The sequence below is a fragment of the Octodon degus genome, unplaced genomic scaffold (genome assembly GCF_000260255.1).
Source record: "Octodon degus isolate 3935 unplaced genomic scaffold, OctDeg1.0 scaffold00033, whole genome shotgun sequence".
Classification (NCBI taxonomy): Eukaryota; Metazoa; Chordata; class Mammalia; order Rodentia; family Octodontidae; genus Octodon; species Octodon degus.
In genome coordinates, this window is record NW_004524609.1 from 15,708,097 (window position 1) to 15,729,303 (window position 21,207).

At 47.1% G+C, this 21,207-nt stretch overlaps 1 protein-coding gene across 1 annotated transcript in view; it reads left to right on the forward strand.

Moving 5' to 3' along the window:
- Positions 1–13,509, forward strand: part of Sap30bp (SAP30 binding protein) — a 40,703-nt gene extending 27,194 nt beyond the window's left edge. Inside the window, exons 4-11 of the mRNA XM_004630105.3 lie at positions 439–481; positions 7,440–7,528; positions 8,839–8,930; positions 9,818–9,878; positions 10,257–10,308; positions 12,037–12,095; positions 12,723–12,807; positions 13,099–13,509. Of these exons, the coding sequence (XP_004630162.1) occupies positions 439–481; positions 7,440–7,528; positions 8,839–8,930; positions 9,818–9,878; positions 10,257–10,308; positions 12,037–12,095; positions 12,723–12,807; positions 13,099–13,280 (663 nt within the window). The 3' untranslated portion in view covers positions 13,281–13,509. The remainder of the gene's footprint in view (positions 1–438; positions 482–7,439; positions 7,529–8,838; positions 8,931–9,817; positions 9,879–10,256; positions 10,309–12,036; positions 12,096–12,722; positions 12,808–13,098) is intronic.
- The last annotated feature ends 7,698 nt before the right edge of the window (positions 13,510–21,207 follow it).

Consider the following 21,207-nt stretch of genomic DNA (forward strand, 5'->3'; position numbering starts at 1 on the left):
TCTCATTTCGGTTTTGGGAGTCAGATGTTATACAGGGGTCTCCCTTGCTTCCTTAGTGTTGGCAGTTAAGTTGTAGTGCTCTGGAGTACTGGCCAGTCACACTGCCTGGACCCAAGGGAACAGCAAACAAGATACAAGTTACACAGGTGACCATGGCAGGGTCACTGCCACCTGGTCTCCTTGGTGTCAGTTGATACTGGTTTCTGCTGGAGGCCATGGTAGAAGGCTCATGTGAAGCTCTGGTTTCCAGCTGCTGTGATGGAGCAGAAGGGGTAGGAGGCTCTACAGTCCCAGGAGCCCCAAAGTATTGCTCACCATTACTGTGCGAGCAGTGCTTTTCCCTCTTCTTCCATAAGAACTCCAGAGGTCTCAGTGGAGAGAGCAGCTATGGTTCAGGAGCTCAATCTTATCTCTTGTATGCTTCTTTCCTTTTGACAGGATAATACAGAAGTAGAGAAGCGAGACCCCCAGGAGTTAGTGGGTAAGTACCCCTGGGGGCCTCAGAGCCATACTTCGGAGCCTTGCCCTGAGCAGGCTGGCTCTGGGCCACACCATCCTCTGTGCCTCAGGCTTCCTTCTGTTGTGTGTCCTTTCTTCATGCTTCTTGTTAAGACCTTTGGCATTTCTAGGGTGACAGGGTGAGCCCCTAGGGAACAGTTTTTCTTTGAAAATCAGATTCAATGGTGCGTTTTCTTGGACTTTGGTCAGTTGCCAGTGTTGTCATGAGGGAGTTGAAGGCCTCCATCAGTTGGGAACCAATCTCGGCCTTTGCTTCTCCCCCTTGAGCCATAGGCCAGGCTTCTGTCTTTGTTCCCTTCTCCCGCTCCTCTAACATATTCTTGTTGTGCAGCATGTGGAGTCAGCATGTGGCCTCTGTTGGCACTTTTCTTTGTCCCCAGGCAGGAACATGCCTGATAGCTCTGGCTTCTAAGGCCCTTGGTGACTTGGGAGGGGCAGAACCATTTCTGGAAAACCACATACCATTCATCCTTTGCCATTCCCAGCCTGTTAATCCTTTTACAAAGCCCTGTAGCAGCGCTTGCCTGGCAGACACAAGGGCATGAGTTCAAGCCCTGATTTCACCAAAAAAAAAAAAAAAAATCCCTGTAGCCCCTTTAATTTAGCCATAGACTGTGAAACAGCTCCACAAGCGTGACCCAGGGAAAGATCCCTCTTAGTGGGCACAGCCATCCCTCTCAATGGTGGCTGTTATATCACTCTGCTTGCCTATTTCTCTGATCTTCAAAGTGGGTTCCACTTAGCTTTAGTTCTACTTCATAAGAACACCTATAGAGCCTGCTCCCATGTGTCTGTCTTGGCATTCTGGATTTTGTGAACCAGAACCAGAGCCTTAGTCTAGATAGGCTCCACCAACATTCCTCCCACCTCTCCTTTCTCGAAGTAGGAGACTTGCTGGAAATTCTGATTTCCCCCAACTAAAGAGCTAGGAATTCTTCCTTTTGTCTTCTGACAAGGGGTTAGAAACATGACAGTTAGGGCCGGCCAAATAGCTCAGCAGATTAAAGTGTCTGCTTAGGCAGACCCAGGGGCTGGGAGTTCATCCCTGGGCCTGCCATGCTGGCCCCGTCCCTCGGGCACACTGAGATAGGGATTGAGACTGTCAGGTATGGGCGCACACGCCTATAATCCCAGCACTTAGGAGACTAATCAGGAAGATCACTATGAATCTGATCTGATGAGGCCCTGTATACCCTGTCCTAAATACAAAAAAGAAGAAACAAACATGACAACTTCAAGCAGCCTAAATCCTTAACAGGGGGCCAGGGAGATGGCTCAGTGGAGTAAGCACTTCCCTGGCAAGTACAAGGGTCTGAGTTCAGTCCCTGCTTCCACCAAAAATAAAACAAATAAATCCTTTTTTTTAACATTTATTTATTTATGTGTGTGTGTGTGTGTGTGTGTGTGTGTGTGTGGCCAGCTCAGCCCACCAGGGGGCGGGGCTGGCTGGCATGTGGTGCTGGGGGATCGAACCACGGTCCCTGTGCATTGCCAAGTTTGTTTCAAGTAGGTGCTTTAGACCACTGAGCCATCTCGCCAGCCCCAACAAATAAATCCTTAACAGGATTCTACCTCAGTTTCTGGATTCCCTAATGAATGGAATGTGACCATTTCAAGTCCTATGAAAGCCACTGTTTTCCCAAAGTCCAGTGCCTGTACTTTAGGTAGTAACATTAGAAGGCATACAGCAGGTGCCGAGGAGTTGGCTCAGTAGGCCTGAGTTCAACCCCCAGTTCCACCAAAAAAAGAAAGAAAGAAGGAAAAACAAGGCATATAGCAGTTGGCCTCGAGAACAGAGGAAGCCACGCACATGTCTGCCAGGAAGGCAGTGGCCCGATCCTAATAGGGATCTGTGAACAGGAGTCTTGGCCCTTTCTCCCCTCTGTGAAGGGGACCGTGCTGCTTGCTACTGAGGAATGTCACCGCTGGGGGTCAGAGAGCAGCTTGCTGGTGAGTGGACGCAGCGCTGCTCTCCAGTGTTGCTAGCAGCACTGGACAAGGGATGGAACATATGTGGGTGTCAGCCAGCACAGCTCTGACTTCTTCCACAGGCAACTGGGCACTTTTTCTCTCCAATTTTTTTTTTTTTTTTTTCCCTTAATACAAGGTCTCACTGTGTGTAGTCCAGGCTGGCCTCAAACTCATGGTGATCCTCCTGCCTCAGCCTCCCAAGTGGTGGGATTACACCTGTATGCCACCATGCCTGGCCTCTCACCACATTATAATTATACCATGGTATAATTACAGAGTAAGGTTTGCCAATTTTAAGTGTGGCATTTGATTAATTGTGGGTATCTGTAGTTGTGTTAACCCCACCGTGATCATGAGACAATGCTACCATCTCTCTTAACGTTTTTGTTTGTGTTTCACTTGCCTTTGTATGTGGTCTCTTCCCTCAATCACAGGCAGGAAGTAATCTACTCTCCTCATAAAAGTTTTGCCTATTTAGAATTGTATGTAAATCAAACCAGGCATGGTGTCACACGCCTGTAATCCCAGCACCCAAGGCTGAGGCAGGGGGATCAATGGAAGCTTGAGGCCAGCCTGGGCTACAAAGTGAGTTCAAGGCCAGCCAGAACTGCTTAGTAGCAAAAAGACAAAGAAGAAGAAGGAGGAGGAGGGGGAGGAGGAAGAGGAGGGGGAGGGGGAGGGGGGAGGAGGAGGAGGAGGAGGAGGAGGAGGAATTTTATATGAATTGGAATCTGGAAAAAAAAATGAATTGGAATCTGTTGACCCTTTGGGCTTGATCATTCCCTATTGTGCAGTGCATCATGTGAATTATAGGATATCTAGTAGTTGCATTGGTCTTGTTTTTGTTTTTGTTTTTTGTTTTGTGGAGCCAGGGATTGAACTCAGGCCCTTGCGCTTAAAAGGGAAGCACTTATTCTACTGAGCCATCTCCCCAGCCTGCATTTGTCTTTAAAAATGCCAGAACTATTCTCTCTTCCTCTCCCAGATATTATGAGAAAATATTCCTGAGAGGGGAAGAAACATTCCAGTTTAGAACCGCTGATAGAAATGGAATCAGTTTTCCTGTCTGGCTTCCTTTACTTGGCTTAGTACTTTTGAAATTTCTTTCTTTTACTGTTAATGAGTAGTTCATTATAGGGATGCACCACAGTTTTATTCAAGGACACAGACACTTGTTTTTTGAGACAGGGTATTGCTGTGTAATTTACACTGGCCTTGAACTCACTTTGTAGCCAGCCTTGCCTTGAACTCTTCTTTTTTTTTTTTTTTTTTTCCCCCCTGTGGAACCAGGGATTGAACTTAGACCCTTGCACTTGCCAGGCAAGTGCTTATTCTACTGAGCTATCTCCCTGGCCCTGTCGAACTCTTGATGATTCTCCTGCCTCAGCCTCCCAAGTGCTGGAATTATGGGCATGCACCACCATGCCCAGCTAAAGAATGGAGAGGAGAAGGAGCATAGAGAGAAAATAGAGCTTTCTCCATTCTTGCTTTATCACCTCCAGCCACCTTTAGCTCATCCTCTTTTGTGAAAAAATCCAGGCTCCAGGCCTCTTGAGATCGGCATCTACATATTCTGTCACTTCTTTGGGGCTGCAGAGAGGAGAGTATATTGTCTATGTGTTCCACAAAAGAGGAAAAATTGCTGTCTCTAAAAGAAAAAAAAAAAATCTGAGACTGGACGTGGTGGCACAAGCCTGTAATTCCAGCATTTGGGAGGCTGAAAACAGGAGGATCACTACAAGTCCAATCTATGTAGTGAGACCCTGTAGATACCCTGTACTAAATACATTTAAAAAAAATAATTAAAAAACCTAACTTTTAAAGATCCATTTTTCAGTGCCACTTAGGTCATTAGTGTAGTCCATAGCAGCTTCATCCGTGATGGCAAGCCTGTTGGCTCCTCTGCCTGAACTTAACTCATTTGGTTAAGTAGTGTCTCCAGGTTGTCCCCTTGGCATGGGAAGCATATCCATGCACATGGACAGCTCCCCATTTAAAAGAGCAACCAAGAGAGGAGAGAAGCCTGCCTGTACTTGCCTGCAGAACAGTAGCTCCTGACAGAGCCAACAGTGTCCTATGGGGGGCTCCATTGGTGTCCCACCCCTGGAAGGCTGGCACTGTTGTGGCAGTCCAAGTGGGCTCCCCATGACATTCCTGAGCTGGAAACACTCACTGCCTCCTGCTTACAGCCCCTCTGCATCCCGTAGTCATCCATACATATCCCCGACTTACCTGATCTACTCAGGTGCTGCTCCTGCCTAGATTGGATTGCTGCCTGGCAGACATGGATATTTTCTGACGTGGACATGCACAGGTGACTCATGTTTATTGCAGGTTTCTCTAGTCCTCAGTACAGACTCAGGCAGTAGCCTTACTCACAGGCTTCTGAATGTCTCTGAACACATTGCTGTACATATTGTCCAGGAAAATGGTTTGAGCCCTTGGCTACTACTCTCTGTTAAGATCTGTGGAACCAATGTCCCCTCGGTTGGATTCATTGTGGAACTTAGGAAAAAGAATCACTAAGAATTGCTCTTGAAGTTTTTATCCAAAAATAATATACTTGTGTTTTCCAGAATGTGTCCCTTTATCATCAGTTACTAGGAATTCTGTTGTTTCTAGCCCAGTGCTCAGAAGGGGTTTCCCACCTGCTGTCATATTCCCTACCAGTTATACCACGAACAGTAGTGAAGTTTCCATGGCAACATGTCACACCCTGTTTTTCTAAAAGGCTTTCCTGGCAAATGCCAAAGGGCATTCTTTGTCTCCTTGTCACATGTACACATATTCTCTCCAGCCCAGAGAACAAGTTAACCCTCCTTGTTTATGTGCCGGGTGCCTGCCAAGGCCTTCTTGCTTTTGTTGCTGATGCCCATGAAATGTGAAGACTGGCTTTTCCCAGTTGCTTCCACTCTTCAGCAGGCCTCTGCAGCCTATTTGAGCTCAAACCTAGGACTTCTGCCTGTGGTACAGCTGCTGGGAGGAAGGAGGAAGTCAGGATGAGGCTTGAACTCCATCCAGAGCTGGGTGTCACCCTTGCTTGAGGAGTCAGGAGATCATAGGAAGGTGCTCACCAGAAAGAAGCACATAGTCCCCTGGCTGACACCGCTCTTGGGCTGCAGTGGTGACCTTTGATCTGAGTGTTGCTCAAACTGTCCCCTTACTCTCGCTCTGCTCTTCTTAAGGTATAGCCACCAGAATCCACGTACAGTGTGAATCTCCACATGTAGTCCCATTTTAAGACTGCCCCGGGCTTCACCTCCAGCCTCAGCATGTTTACAGTGCAGGCAGCCTGGAGCCATAGCAGTTGAGTGAAGCTTGGCAGGCCTTGTCCCCAGCCCTGCGCAGAACTGTGTGTGTGTCAGAGTAATAGTGAAACTAAGTGCAAAACAAAGCAGCTAAAAAAACATTTAAGTGAAACCAGGTACAGAGGAATACCATTTGTTGTCCTAGCTACTTGGGAAGCTGAGACAAGATTACTTGAGACCAAGAGTTCAGAGCCAGCCTGGGCAACATAGTAAGTCTCCACCTCAAAAAAACAATTGTTAGTCCGGCGTGGTGGTGCGTGCCTGTGATCCCAGCCATGGAGAGGCAGAAACCAGGAGGATCGCTACAACCTGCAAAGTGAGACCCTGAGACCCTGCACAAAAAAAAAAAAAAAAAAAAAAAAGAAAAGAAAAAAAAAAAAACTATTGTTTTTTACATTGAGCTAGTCTTGGAAAGAAAAATCAGAAAGATTGGTAGGCCAGGCAGCCACTCAGCCCCAGAGACTGCTCTAAGCGATGAATTTGCCTGGGCCTGGTGCACAGTAGGTCCCCTGAGTACTTGATGGATATTACTAGTGGTGGTTTGTTCCTTCTTTCCCCTCCTCCTGCCCCACCCTGTTCTGCCCACTGTTTGCTCATTGTATAGTCCTTTCATGAGAGAATGTTTCAAAGAGCACAGACAGAATCTTACAACAAACAGCACATTGTCTGAATGATCCAGAGCGGGACTGTGTGGTCACCAGGGTGGCCAAAGGCTAGAGGGAAGGGAGTGGAGAGAGAGGGCGAGGTTTGGGTGGGCAGAGGCAAATTTCTGAGGGAATTGTCCCTTGGGGGTTGTGGTTCTTCACATCAGAGCCAACCTTTTGTTACAAAGAATGAGGTGGGCCTCTTAAGAGAAAGTTGATTGGTTTATTTTAAAAGACCCTCAGTAGGATTAGGGGTATAGGCCAGTGATAAGGGTGCTTGCTTAGAATGTGCCAGGCCCTAGGTTTTATTCCTAGCACCCCAAAGACAAAACATATAAAAGGACCCTAAAATAATAACCAACAGGTAACTGTTAAGTGTCTTTATATACGAGTAGTTTTGGACGCTCTGGAACCTAAAATCTAGGGAATCCTTAATGTAGCATAGGTAGGTCAGCCCTGGACAAGCAGGGTGGCACTGAGCAGCACTGACTCCCCACATCCTTGAAGAGGTGTTGGGGGACTACCCAGCAGGAGACTGAAGTCCGCTCACACTGTGAACCAGTTGTGTACAGCCCTGGGTTCCCTGACTTCCAATTGGTAGCTTCAGACTGGCTGCAGTAGACTATACACACCTCAGGGATTGACAAAGACATCAATCATAGCTCCTCCTCCACAGCTGCTTATATAAACATTTCCCAGCATATCTCCCAGCATATTCTACTTCAGAGTGAACCACTGGAATCTGGTAGAGCATATTCTTTTTTTTTTTTTTTTTTTTTTTTTTTTTAGAGCATATTCTTTACATCTGTGTCCTCTCCCTGGAATTCACTTCCTCCAGGTTGGAATATCATTGGCTCCTTCTGGTTTTATCTCAACTCAAGTGACATGTTTTCACAGCATTTGTCTCTTCTTAACATTTTATATGCATGTGTTTTTATGTCTGTTTCTGTCACCTATTTTAATCTCATGTACAGAATTGTTCTGTTTTTCTCTAAAGCCTCCTTTTCTGAAAGGGTACGGAACATGTCTCCTGATGAAATCAAGATCCCACCAGAACCTCCTGGCAGATGCTCAAATCACTTACAGGTAAGCAGAAGGCCCCAACACCAGTCATGTCACTTCCAGCCAGATGACCAGCCACTCAGCCCTCGAGTTCAGTATATTCCTTCTTTTTAGATTCTTTTAGAGGTAGAAACCATAGTATTTGAGTAAACAGTTCAATTCACTTGAGGTAGCTCAACAGATCAGATGCCCCAGCAACCTGGCCAAGTCAGCTAAGATAGGAGTTTGTCTCAAGTTGCCGAGCCTCCTATACAAGGCCCTGAAGAGATAACACTGAGAAAAGTAGTTTGTCATTCTCTGCTTCTCTCATCCCTGGTAATTAGGTGTATTACAAACTTCTTGGTGCTTCCTTGGTCCCATCTGGAGAGAAAGATTCAGGCAGGGGACTTCTAGCCCCATCTTGCAGGGAATAGGTACCCTAAATATTTTCCTTCAGGAGAATCTGTGCATTTAATGGCCACTGGGACTTGAGGGAGCTACAGGTAGATCTAAAATTGTGCCACCACCTATCATCCTGGGTAAGACCCCTCTCAGAGGTGGCTCTACCTTGAGATCTTATGTATCTTGGGCCTCTGCCGATCTGATACTAGGCAGCTGTGATGCCATCAGCCAAAGCTAGGCAGGACACACTTCCTGAGGACACCTGTGTCACAAGCCACAGTAGGTGAGCTTGGATTTCAGTCAAGTGGTTCTCCTATTTCCAATCAAAAGCCAGGCCAGGGATCTAAGAGGTGTTTTGGTAAGAAATGAGCCCTAAATCTTTGGCTTTGATCATGGCCCTTTACGACTCCTCCTGTGAAGCATTAGGAAGCCTGTCTTCTACCTTACCACAGTGAGCTCAGTGGTAGAGCACTTGCATGCATGAGGCCCCAGCTTCCATCCTAGGCACCACAGAAGATATTCTAGAAGTTTGGTTTGTGAGGCCAATTTTAAAAAAACTACTTCTGCCTTCCTCCAGAAGAACACAGCCCTTCCCTGTCTCTTGAGATTCAAAGTTCTGCTGTGAACTTATCTTCATGTTAATTTTTTTTTTTTTTTTTTTTTTTTTTGTATTTAGGACAGGGTCTACAGGGTCTCACTACGTAGCTAGGATTTGTAGTGATTTGCCTGTTTTCAGCCTCCCAAGAGCGGGGATTACAGGCCCAAGCCACCATACCCACTCTCAGTTGCAGTGTGCCCCAGGGGCAGGGCTCGGGATCGAACCCCAGCCACTGTACTCTGCCTCAGCAGGTGCTTTAGGGTCACATGGCTTGAGGGGTCTTAGATTCATGCTACAGACCAGAGTAGGGGTAAGTGGGCTTCTGTTGGGCACGCCTTTCTGTTTCTCTTCATAGGACAAGATCCAGAAGCTTTATGAGCGGAAAGTAAAGGAAGGAATGGACATGAACTACATCATCCAAAGGAAGAAGGAATTTCGGAACCCCAGGTGAGTCGCTCATGAGCACTGCAGATAAGTTGAGTTCAGCCAGGGATATAGCTCAGTAGCATAAGCGCCTGCCAAGCAAGTGCAAGGTCCTGAGTTCAATCCTCAGTACCACACCCACACACACACAGAGTTGAGTCCAATTTATGCTGGACAGAGGCCTAAGAATCCCCATGGTGAGGAGGGGGCCATCCATGATCCCACCTAAACCCAAAAGTGCCAACACCCAGGCTTCTCCTTGTACTACATGCCTACTATGCACAGTGAGCTGCATTAGCCAGTCAATTTCACCAGTAAGATCCAGGCTAAGCATGAACCATTTGTGGAGTGGTGGCTAAAAGACATGGGCAAGACCCAGCTGGTTTCTGCCACTTCCTGCTCTAAAGCATACATGTAGAGGCTTCACTCTCCCGCGTGTACAGTGAAGGAGTTGGACTAGACAGTGGCTGTGGTGTACATTCTTCTTCCAACTAAAAAGCTAGCTTTGCCCACAGGTAAGACATTTCAGGGACAGAATAATATCTGGGTTTTAACTCTGTAAGCTACTAACTTACCCAAGGAAGAACACAGTGTGTGATAGCAGGGACCTGCTCTGCCCTTGTGGGCTTGAGTGTGGTAAACTGGAGGCCAGAGATACCTGGATTAGGCTCAGAATGCAGCTGCAGCTGTCCCTTCCTCCACCCCCATCCTAGCCCCAACTACTGTTCCATCTTGCAGGCGGGAGGAGAGCCAAGAGCAGTAAGGTCAGGCCTCCCATCAAGAAGCTTGCTTGGAACAGTTGAGCTGGGCTTAATTGCATCTCTTCGTCTCAGCTCCAGGATCTGATGGTTCTGGGGCTGTGCAAGGGTGGGATCAGTGCCTGCTCACTGCTTGTGCTCTTCTCTTTTCAGCATCTACGAGAAGCTGATCCAGTTCTGTGCCATTGATGAGTTAGGCACCAACTACCCAAAGGTGTGTGCCAAATGCGGAGGACAGAAGGTGATGGGGGCTCCAGGACTCTTTGCTTATTCTGTTGTATCTTGCCTACAGCCACAGCAAGGAACAGGGAGCAGCACTGCTGGTCGTAGACCACAAGCCCTGTGTAGACTTGGTCCTGGGTCCCTGAACAGTTAGAACCGAGTAGGCTCTCTGCCTGTGTCGGCCAGCCACAAGTGTTGCTGAACAAGAGCATCATTACTCCTATGTTCTGTTCATGCTGGGGCTTGGGAGCCAGGCACAGCAGAGCCCCCATGCTGTTAGGAGGGGACCAGGAAGGTTCACGGAACAACTCTGAAAGCCTTAGTCACTGGATCATCTCTACTGATTGCAACTTAATCTTTTCTTTTTTAGGATATGTTTGACCCCCATGGCTGGTCTGAGGATTCCTACTATGAAGCATTAGGTATCTTGTCTTTTGTCTACATGTCCATCTGCTCCTCCACTCATTGGTCCTGTTGTCAGTTTGTCCATCCAGTTAGTCAATGATCCAGACACAATAAATCCATGGATTTCCCTCTACACAGGCCACATTCAAAGGGCTGGTGGGGCCAGGGAGATAACTCAGTAGGATATCCCTAGTTCCACAAAAAAAAAAAAAAAAAAAAAAAAAAAGGCTGGTGGCAGTATTGAACAAGACAGCCCTTATCCCTAATATACGAGACTTAAACATAGTAAAGAAGATAGCTGGTTGAACCAGTAATTCCAACACTGACCAGTATTAAGATACGGTACTGGGGGGCCAGCCAGATAGCCCAGTGGATTAAATTATCTACTTAGACATAGGGACCGGGGTTCAATCCCCAGCATGGCATGCTGGCCCTGCTCCCAAGGTGTGCTGAGATGGCGATTGAGACTGAGCATGATGGCACATGGCCTGTGATCCCAGTGCTTGGGCAGCTGAAAACAGAATCACTACGAGTCCAATCTACGTCGTGAGACCCTGTGGACCCTGTATTGAAGACATTTTTATAAAAAAAAGGATGTGGTGCAATATTAAGAGTTGTGGTGCCAGAGTAAGGGAAGAACTTTTGACATCAGGGCCACATGACCTGCCCAACTTGTCAGAGAGTCCCCAGAAGAGGGTACATGTTTTCTGAGCACAACGTGAAGAACTGGAAGAAATTTCACAGGGTCCAAACCTGGTTGTGTCATGTTGTCTTGTGTTTTGTTATTTTGTTTTGTTTTGAGACAGAGTCTCATTAGGTAGTCCAGACTGGCCTCAAATTTGCAGCAATCCTGCCTTAGTCTCCCAAGTGCTAGGATTGCAGGCATGCACCATCGTATCCAGCTCATCTAAACCTTTTATTTTATTTATTTTTTGGCAGAACTGGGGATTGAACTCAGGCCCTTGTGCTTGCCAGAGAAGCGCTAATTCCACTGAGCCATCTCCCTAGCCCCATCATGTAAACCTTTTAACTCACAAGTCTGAAGACCAGATCCTGACTTGTTCATTTGTTTGTGTTTGTATTTATTATCTTTTTGAGACAGTTTCACAGTGCAATTCGGGCTAGCTTGTGCTTACTTTATAGCTTAGGGCTGACCTTGACCTGACTTGTTGATAGTATGTTTTATTTGGCTCACAAGATTAGTCTCATACCTTGAAGTAGTTAACATTTTAAATAAAATTTCATAATTCCAGATCTCTTAATCAGTAGAAAACTAGTCAGTGCCCACTGACCTTGTAATCGCTGAAACTCAGGAGTGCCTGGCCCTTCCAGACAGGCTGTGCAGCACCCAGGCCCTTGGGTCAAAGGCCGTGTTTTATGGTAACCAAGAGTTAGAACTTCATCTTGCCTATTGCAAAAGGATATTAAGCCCATTTTAGGGCCCTTAGCCCACCCAAACAGACCTGGGGCTGGGCATGAAAGCACATACCTGTAATCCCAGCACTTGGGAGACTGAAGCAGGAAGATCACTTGCATTCAAGGCCAGCCTGAACTGCATAGTGAAACCTGTCTCAAAAAAAAAAAAAAGAGGGGCCGGGGAGATAGCTCAGTGGAATAAGTACTTGCCTGGCAAGCGAAAGGACCTGAGTTCAATCCCTGGTTCCACCAAAAAAACCAGAGGGGACTAGCTTCCCTCTACCAACAGCTACTCTGGGCCCCCTCATAACAGCTTCTCTTACCTCCAGCCAAGGCCCAGAAGATTGAAATGGACAAATTGGAAAAGGCCAAAAAGGAACGAACCAAAGTAAGTGATGGCAGACCTCATGATAAAAAAGGCAGATGTTTAGAGTGCATAGGTCCTGCTGGCTGAGCCCAGGGGTCCCAGGCTCCCCACCCCACTCTACCCCCAAGGCCCTCAGCAAATGTTACCTTCTGATTGCTGTGCCTTTATGACCAGAGTCTCTGAGAGAAAAAGCAGTATCTCCCCGTCCTCTTTCCCTTTTCCTTCCAAACCCCAGGCTTATTGCAGGGGAGTGTCTGCAACACCTGGGGACCAGAGCTGTCCTTCCTCTGTGTGGGCAGGCGGTGTGAGGAGGAGGGCCCTGGCCAACTGTTCCTGGGCATGTGAGGCTGAGTGGCAGATGGGGGATCAGGCATGCATAAGGAGTTGTGATCCTGGGAGAGATCTGAGGTCTGTTGGGAAGGCTTTTTGAAGAGTTGTGAAAACCCCTTTGGCTTTCTGTCAAGACACCTCTCCCTCCCCTGGATGCTTACAGCCAAGGTGATTTTTGATGCTTCCTTTATTTAGTGCCAAACTTTTGTCTCCCTGGAGCAGACGGATGGCACAGGAAGAGGACACACAGTTCTTCAGTGGTCTTATTCTCTCTCTCTCTCTCTCTCTCTCTCTCTCTCTCTCTCTCTCTCTCTCTAGATTGAATTTGTGACAGGCACCAAGAAAGGCACCACAACCAATGCCACAGCCACCACTACTACTACTGCCAGCACAGCTGTTGCAGGTAGAATGCGACTTGTCTCAGTGCAACACTGTTAGGCCTCCTGGCCACACCAAATGGAGGGAGGGTGTCCCAGCTTGTGTGGGGTAAAGGCCTTCTTGGGTCTGGACCTATGCTATGTTCTGTCAGAATCCAAAGTGTGAGGACCAGCCTTGGAGCCTGGAGTGGGCTCCCACACGATGACTGTTGTAGGGGTGCCTGGGCCGGGACCCTTCCATTTCTATTCTGAAGGAAAAGAGGTCTTCTACTTTTAGGTTGGTCTTCAGGCTGACTTACCTCTTACTTTATCTCCAGATGCCCAAAAGAGAAAGAGCAAGTGGGACTCTGCCATCCCAGTGACCACAATAGCACAGCCTACTATCCTCACCACCACAGCCACCCTGCCAGCCGTCGTCACTGTCACCACAAGCGCTAGTGGCTCCAAAACCACTGTCATCTCTGCTGTGGGCACCATCGTAAAGAAGGCCAAACAGTGACCTTGGGCTACTCCAGGACTTGGCAGGACTGTGCAGCCCAGTGACTGCTGCCCACTGGGAGGCACCACTTGATACATTTGAGGACTTGGATGTGCTCCCCAGGTGCCACCTGAGAGGAGCCTCTATGTGGCATTCCAGCCAAAAGAACATTGTAGAAGAGGCGCGGGGTGCTCTGGACAGCATTGACACACCACTTGGGGTACGGCCCATTAAAAGTGCCATGTTCTTACATCCTGGCATCTTGGGTGCGCCGCCCTCTCACTTTTCAGGCAAATGTGAAGCTCAAGTGCCCCCTCTACCTCCTCAGCTGCAGTTATTGCCTCAGGATTGACTATGGAGTGACAGAGCCCTGTAGTGTGGCTCAGAGGTATAGCTCACGAAGTCACCATGATCATTCCCACTATATGCCTCTGGGAAGGGGCAGGTGGCAGCCCAGGGAACGGATGATGCATCTTATTCGTATTGTCTGCTGCCATAATCCTAAAACCAGATCTCCAGTTCCTAGACAAAAACTGAGGCCTCTGCTCACTTGGGTTCAGTTAAGCACTCCCAACGGCTTCTTAGACATGCCTATAGTTTTCAAACTGGGCCTGGTACCAGAAGAGCTAGGGTGAGATCCCCAGCTCACATGGGGAGAGGAGGCAGTGTGGGCACCTAGCCAGGGCTGCCCAGTCCCTCACTATCCAATGCAGGATCCAACTAGTGGGGGAGATGAATCACCTCCTGCTCTGGCCAGGCAGCAGCTCATTGTTTATGTGAAAGCCCCACTCCCGGGAGGGCTTCTGCCACCCCACCCTTCCTCTGTTGTTATCTCTGCCCAGCAGCAGCCCCTGGGCAACACCAGTGGCCACTGGACTCTTGGGCCAAATAGCTTTCCCACCACTGTCAGTCAGTCTGGAGGGGATAGTCTGCTTTTCAAGCCTTTTGCAGCTCCCTTTCCACTACAGCGGAAGGGCTGAGTGTCAGAGAAGGAAGCTGGGCTGTGAAGAGCTCTAGTACTTCCACGGGGCCGGTGAAGACTTGAGAAAGATCATCCAGAAATTGTGCCTGGAACTGTTGCATGACTTGAGTGAGACAGACTGTCCCCAAGGTCCCCTAAATAAAAAGTTTGAGTCTCACTTTCCCCCTTCTTTTCTTGGTGGGACTTTGCAGCCCCTAAGAGAGAGAAACCACCACACACTTATGCCCAAAAAGGTATCTGGAGAGCACCTGCCATGGGCCAGGACACTAGAGGTGGGGAGGTGGTCAGCTCAGTGGTGAAAGTGCAGTTGGCACCTCTGGCTTGTCCCTGTGTTGATAATGAGTTGCAAGGTTGATGAAAATGCTTTTTAAACTACAAAGTGCTCTGCCCGTGTTTCTCATTGGCCTCCAATTTATTTTGGTTTTGAACTGGAAAGAAGCAAATATAGAAATCACAAGAGCCAGGTGTGGTGGCACACACAGTATCCCAGGACACTGGAGGCTGAGGCAGGAGAACTGTTGTAAGTCTGAGACCAGCCTGGGCTACAAAGTGAACTCAAGGCCAGCATGAACTGCATAGAAAGACTGTCACAAAGACCAAAAAAAGAAGGAAGAAAGTGGCAGAATTAGCCATGGTCATGGAAGTTGGTGAGAGCAGGGACATCCCCTCCCCAACTTCGGCATGGTAGGAGTGGTACACTGAGGCAGGCCTTTACCTGCCACCCTTTGCTGTCTCCTGGGGACCTGCAGCCCTGTCACAGCTGTCCAGTTGAAGCAGTAATGACCAAGCAGTGGAGCCTGGGAAGCGAACAGCGAGCCAGGAGCTGAATGCTGCCCTCTTAGCATCTGGCTTGGTGTCTTAATCCCCCTGCGTAATAGTTTACTCCATGTAACATGGCACCTGCCACCTTAGGTCCACTAAGGATGTTTCTGTGGGCATGAAAGCCCTGCCCATTTTGTGTAAGAAAGGTGTCCCATGCATTAGGAACCCAGGTTGTTTCTGACTGACCAAACTGAGCCAGGTAGCCCAGGTAACCCCTATGTTTCCCATAGCTCAGATCTGGGGCCATGGCATTGTGCTCCATCCGGGTCTCACCCTGGAGGCTATGCTCCCCACATTGCGTGGGTCACGTCAGAAGTCCATCTCATGACTTAGCAGCTCAGGGCTTGCCCATCGTGTTGCCCCCCAGTCCTACCACGCTCCTGTGCTTCCTCAGTCTCCCCACACCAACACAAGCCAGCAGTCACCTCCCACCTGCTCGCCACGTCACACAGCCTAGCAGGGTCTGCACTTCATGGCATGTGAGGCCACCTGCCTACTGCCTCTCTGCTCTCCCGCTCTGTCTGCTCCCTGTATTCTATTTGCTTCTTCACCATTCTATACCTTTGCACATGTACCTTCAGTGTGGAGCTTTTTCTTTCTTTCTGTAATAGGGGTTACACTCAGGAGCTACACACTGAGATACGTACCCAACTTTTCTTTTTTTTCTTTGAGACAGGATCTGAGTTGCACATGCTGGGCTCCTCCTGTCTCAGCCTCCCAGAGTGCAACGATTACAGGCACAGGCCACCAGACCTACCTGGGCTCAAATTGTCACAATCTCTTGGACTCCCCCTGGCACTCGTCTGCTCCTTTCTCAGTGCCCTCAGCACTCTCGCCTCTAAGAGAACATTTTACTGCCTTGTGACTTTGGCCCACATGCTGGTGGGTCAAGATCACTAGTGTCTCCTTTTGAGCCAAGACAAGAAACCAAGAAATGCGATACCCCAGATGCTGTCATGAGATAAGTACTCAAGTGATCAGAGGATAGGGATGGAAGGAGAGCTGAGCTTTTCATAACCAGAAGTCATGCTCACTGGGCTCCTGGGGTGACCCACCATGTCCCAGGTCACTGGATCACCCAAGTCTACAGCTTGAATCCCAAGGGCCAGTAGATTGGCCATGTGCTAGACCTACGTGCCAGGAACAGGGCTCATTGTGTGCTTTCTTCATCTTGGTTCTTTGACATGGGATCTCACTTTGTTCCGCAGGCCACCTCCAACCTCCTGGGCTCAAGTGATCTTCTCGCCTCAGCTTCCCAAGTTTCTGAGATTTGTGGCCATGCCCTGCTTTCGCCATGTTGGAAAATTTCTATAGTAAAATATTTAAAGAGTTACTGAGTCATTAAAAAAAAGATCTCCACAGACACATTTGGCATGATCTTTGGGAGAGATTAAATGAAAAGACAGGGCTGACCAAATAGCTCAGCAGATTAAAGCACCTGCAAGCCCATGCAGGGGCCAGAGGTTTGATCCCCAGGCCTGGCATGCCAGCCCCGTCCCCAGGGCTCGCTGAGACAGCAATTGAGACTGGGCATGGTGACACGCCTGTAATCCCAGCTCTTGGGAGGCTGTAAACAGGCAGATCACTATGAGTCTGATCTAGTAGTGAGACCCTGAACACCCTGTAGACCCTTCCCTACAAAATACAAAAAGAAAAAAAAAAAAAGAAAAGGCAAGTTATCAAGCCCTGTCCATTTTGTGTAAGAAAGGGAAAAAATACAGGAATGGAGGAAAACAATACAAGAATAAGATCAAAGAAATGAGGGCTGAGGTTGTAGCTCAGAGGTAGAACTTGTTGTCTCCTAAGTGCAAGGCTCTGGATTCAATTCCCAAACTAAGGCTGTAATGTTAATTTTTTTTTTTTTTTTTATGTATTTAGTATAGGGTCTCACTACGCAGACTGGACTTGTAGTGATTGTCCTGTTTTTCAGCCTCCCAAGAACTAGTGGCTCAGTATGGCCCTGGGGTCGGGGGAGGAAGGGGATGGGATGATGGGGCTGGCATGGTAGGCTGTGGAATGAACCTCCAACCCCTGCATCTGCCTAAACAGACACTTTAATCCACTGAGCTATCTGAACGTGCCCCCCCACCCCACTCCAATGTTAAATTTGAACTAGAAATACCAACATGAACTCACAGTTTAAAATATATATATGGGTTGGGCTGGAGAGATGGCTCAGTGGTCTAAAGCACCTACTTAGAACAAGCTTAGCAAAAGCATCAGGGACCGCGGTTCAATCCCCCAGCGCCACATGCCGGCCAGCCCTGCCCCCTGGTGGGCTGAGCTTCTCTCTCTCTCTCTCTCTCTCTCTCTCTCTCTCTCTCTCTCTCTCTCTCTCTCTCTCTCTCATAAATAAATAAATAAATAAATAAAATTAAAAAAAAAAAATATATATATATATGGGCTGGGGATATAGCCTGGCAAGTACTGCCCGGCAAACAGAAGGTCCCGAGTTTGATTCAGAGAGAGAGACAGACAGAGACAGACAGAGACAGAGAGACAGAGAGAGACACACAGAGACAGACAGACAGAGACAGAGAGACAGGATTGATTTCCTATTTCTGTTGGAAGGAAGTGGAAGCAACCAATGCACATTTCTCACTCAGATCTCAACACACACACGTACGCAAGCGTACACACAGACAGACACACACACATGGACAACAGCTTATAGAAGTGACTAATCTCAAAATCTAAATGAGACTAAGGCAGTTTTTTCCAGAAAGCAGAAAAAACTAGCAAGCGCTTTGATCAAAGGGGCTGTTTAGAGGCTGGGGAGATGGCTCAGTAGAATTAAGGGGAGTGGCTGTTTAGAAGAAATTAAACGAATAAATATCTATCTGAAGTGATTTTTTTGTTTTTGTTTTGTTTTGTTTTGGCGGTCTGGGGATTGAATTCAGGCACTTGCACTTGGCAGGCAAGCGTGGATTCTATTGATCTATCTCCCCGGCCCCCCTTGGAGTGATGTTTGAAAATAGAAAAAAGAAAAAAAATAGAAAAATGTATATTTGCCACCATCATAATTGAATGTACCAGCTTCTTATGAAATTGATGGGTTTTTTTTAATTTTAGGGCAGTGTCTACAGAGTGTTCAGGGTCTCACTACTAGATCAGACCTGTAGTGATCCACCTGTTTACAGCCTCCCAAGAGCTGGGATTACAGGCGTGCCACCATGCCCAGTCTCAATTGCCATCTCAGCAGCCCCCAGGGACAGGGCCAGCACAGTAGGCCTGGGGATCAAACCCCCAGCCCCCTGTGCCTGCTTGCAGGCACTTTAATCCACTGAGCTATTTGGCCAGCCCTAAAATTGATGATTAAATTGATAATTAAATCCCCCTTTGCACACACTGTTAGTGTTAATGCAAAATGGTACAACTGAAATGGAAAACAATATTATAATGGAATAAGCGCTTCCCTGGCAAGCACGAGGACCTGAGTTCAATCCCCGGTTCCACCAAAAAAAAAAAGCAATCTAAATGCCTATCCACAGATAACTAGGTAAATAAAAGGTGCTGTGTACATATCAGCCTTAAAAAGGAAGGAAATCCTGCCACACATGGATGAACCTTGAGGACATTATGCTAAGTGAAAACCAATCCTTTTTTTTTTTTTCAGTACCGGGGATTGAACTCACTATCCTGCACTTACTAGGCAAGCATTTATTCTACTGAGTTATTGCTCTGGCCCAAATTTTTTTTTTTTTTTTTTTGTATTTTTAGGGAAGGGTCTACAGGGTGTTCAGGGTACTAGATCAGACTTGTAGTGATTCTCCTGTTTACAGCCTTCCTAGTGCTGGGATTACAGGCATGCACCACCATACCCAGTCTCAATCACTGTCTCAGCGTGCGCTGGGATCACACCCAGCCTGTGTGCCTGCTTGCAGGTGCTTTAATCCGCTGAGCTATTTGGCCAGTCCCCAGAACCAATCCTAATGAGATAAATACTACATGATTCCACTTGTATGAGATATATAGAGTTATCAAGTTCTTAGAGACAGGGCTATGCATGTAGCTCAGTAGTAAAGCACTTGACTAGAGTACACAAGGCCCTGGGTTTGTTTCCCTTGCACTGAAGAAAAAAAGAGAAAAAAAAAAAAAAGGTGGGGGAATTTACACAGATGAAAGGAGAAGTGTAACTATCAAAGACTGGGGGAAGAGTGAAATGAATTGTTTAATGGATACAGAATAAAAATTCTGAAACCCTATTGCACCACCTTATAAATTAATATTATTTACTATATCCTTAGAAAATTTTGGGGGGCTGGGGAGATGGCTCAGTAGAATAAGCACTTCCCTGGCAAGTGCAAGGGTATGAGTTCAATCCCCAGTTCTGCCAAAAAAAAATAATTTTTTTCCTTAGAAATTTTTTATTTTTGCTTATTTATTTAAATTTATGTATTTGGTACAGGTAGGGATTTTTTTTTTTTTTTCTGACTCAGACTACCTTAAGGGCAGGTCTGGTAAGGCATGGGGAGCTGGGAATGGAACTGTGGTCCCCTGAGCCTGACTGAGTTTGCCCCAGCAGGTGCATAAACAACTGAGATAACCAGCAAGCCCACCTTTGGTACAAGTAGAAATTTTTTAAATGAAGCCAGGTGAGGTAGCAATCCCAGCACTTGGAAGGCTGTGGCAGGAGGATCACTGAGAGTTCCAGGCCAGCATAGGCTACATAGTGAGTCCAAGGCCAACCTAAATTGCATACTTAGGGCTCGGGGAGATAGCTCAGTGGGGCTGGGGAGATAGCTCAGTAGAATAAATGCTTGCCTGGCAAGGGCCAGGGCCTGAGTTCAATCCCCGGTTCCACCAAAAAAAAAAACAAAAACTTTAAGGGGCCGGGGAGGTGGCTCAGTGGAATAAGTGCTTCCCTGGCAAGCGCAAGAGCCTGAGTTCAATCCCCAGTTCTGAAAAAAAAAACCAAAAAACTTTAATTAATTTTTGGCCAGGCATGTTAGCACACACCTGTAATGCCAGCTCTCAGGAAGCTGAGCCAAGAAGAGCATTGTGGAAAAAAAAAAAAAAAAAGAAGAAGAAGAGCATTGTGAATTTGAGGCCAGCCTGAACTACATAGAAAGACCCTGTCTTGAAAAACCAAAAGACCCCTTCTGTCCCTCTCAGACATAAGCTTTCTTTCCCCCAATAAATATATTCTGCTGTTAAGCAAAACCAAAAGAACAATAAAAAGAATAATATAAAAAGAAAAGGGGGGCTGGGGAGATAGCTCAGTTGAATAAGCACTTGCCTGGCAAGCTCAAGGGTCTGAGTTCAAACCCCAGCTCTGAAAAAAAAAAAAAAAAAAAAAAGATTTAGGCCAGGGTTACCAATGAATGTTAAAACCATTCAGCAAAGATTTGCTGACAAGGAGCAGGGTGCAAAGCATCATCACCCTGTAGATTACATACATTTATTTATTTATTTATTTATCTATTTATTTTGCAGAACTAGGGATTGAACTCAGTCCCCTGTGCTTGCCAGGGAAGCGCTTAGTCCACTGAGCCGTCTCCCCAGCCCCATAGATTACTTTTAAATTGGAAAAATGGTATTTTCTAATTGGTAGAAATGGCAGTCACTTGCTTACCCAAATGATTGGCTTGAACATCCCTGACACTGAAATTGCCACCTACCTATGACCAGCCTTGCCAAAAATATGTAATTTACTCCAGTCTGACTGTTAGACCCAAACTCTTACTTTGAGAAGGCCAAAAGGCTGGGCATGGTGGCACAGGCCTGTAATCCCAGCACTTGGACACTGAGGCAGGGAGGGTCTCTGCAAATTCAAGGCCAGCCTGGGCCACATAGTGAGTTCAAAGCTATTCTGAACTACATAGTGAGACATGTTTCATAAATAAATAGTCAACATGTAACAAAAAAAAGGTAATTTTGAGCCGTTCATTGGAAAACAAATGTACCTGAGACCCTAATGTTAAGTGAGATGTCAGACACACAAGCTTCTGAATATCGCGTAAGTTATTCTTATATGGGAAACCAAAAGTATTAGTAAAGAGCAAAATAAAAAAATAGGAAACAGGGGGGCTGGGGAGATGGCTCAGTGGAATAAGCACTTCCCTGGCAAGTGCAAGGGCCTGAGTTCAATCCCCGGTTCCGCAAAAAAAAAAGGAAACAGGAAGCTGTTTCATGGATCATTAA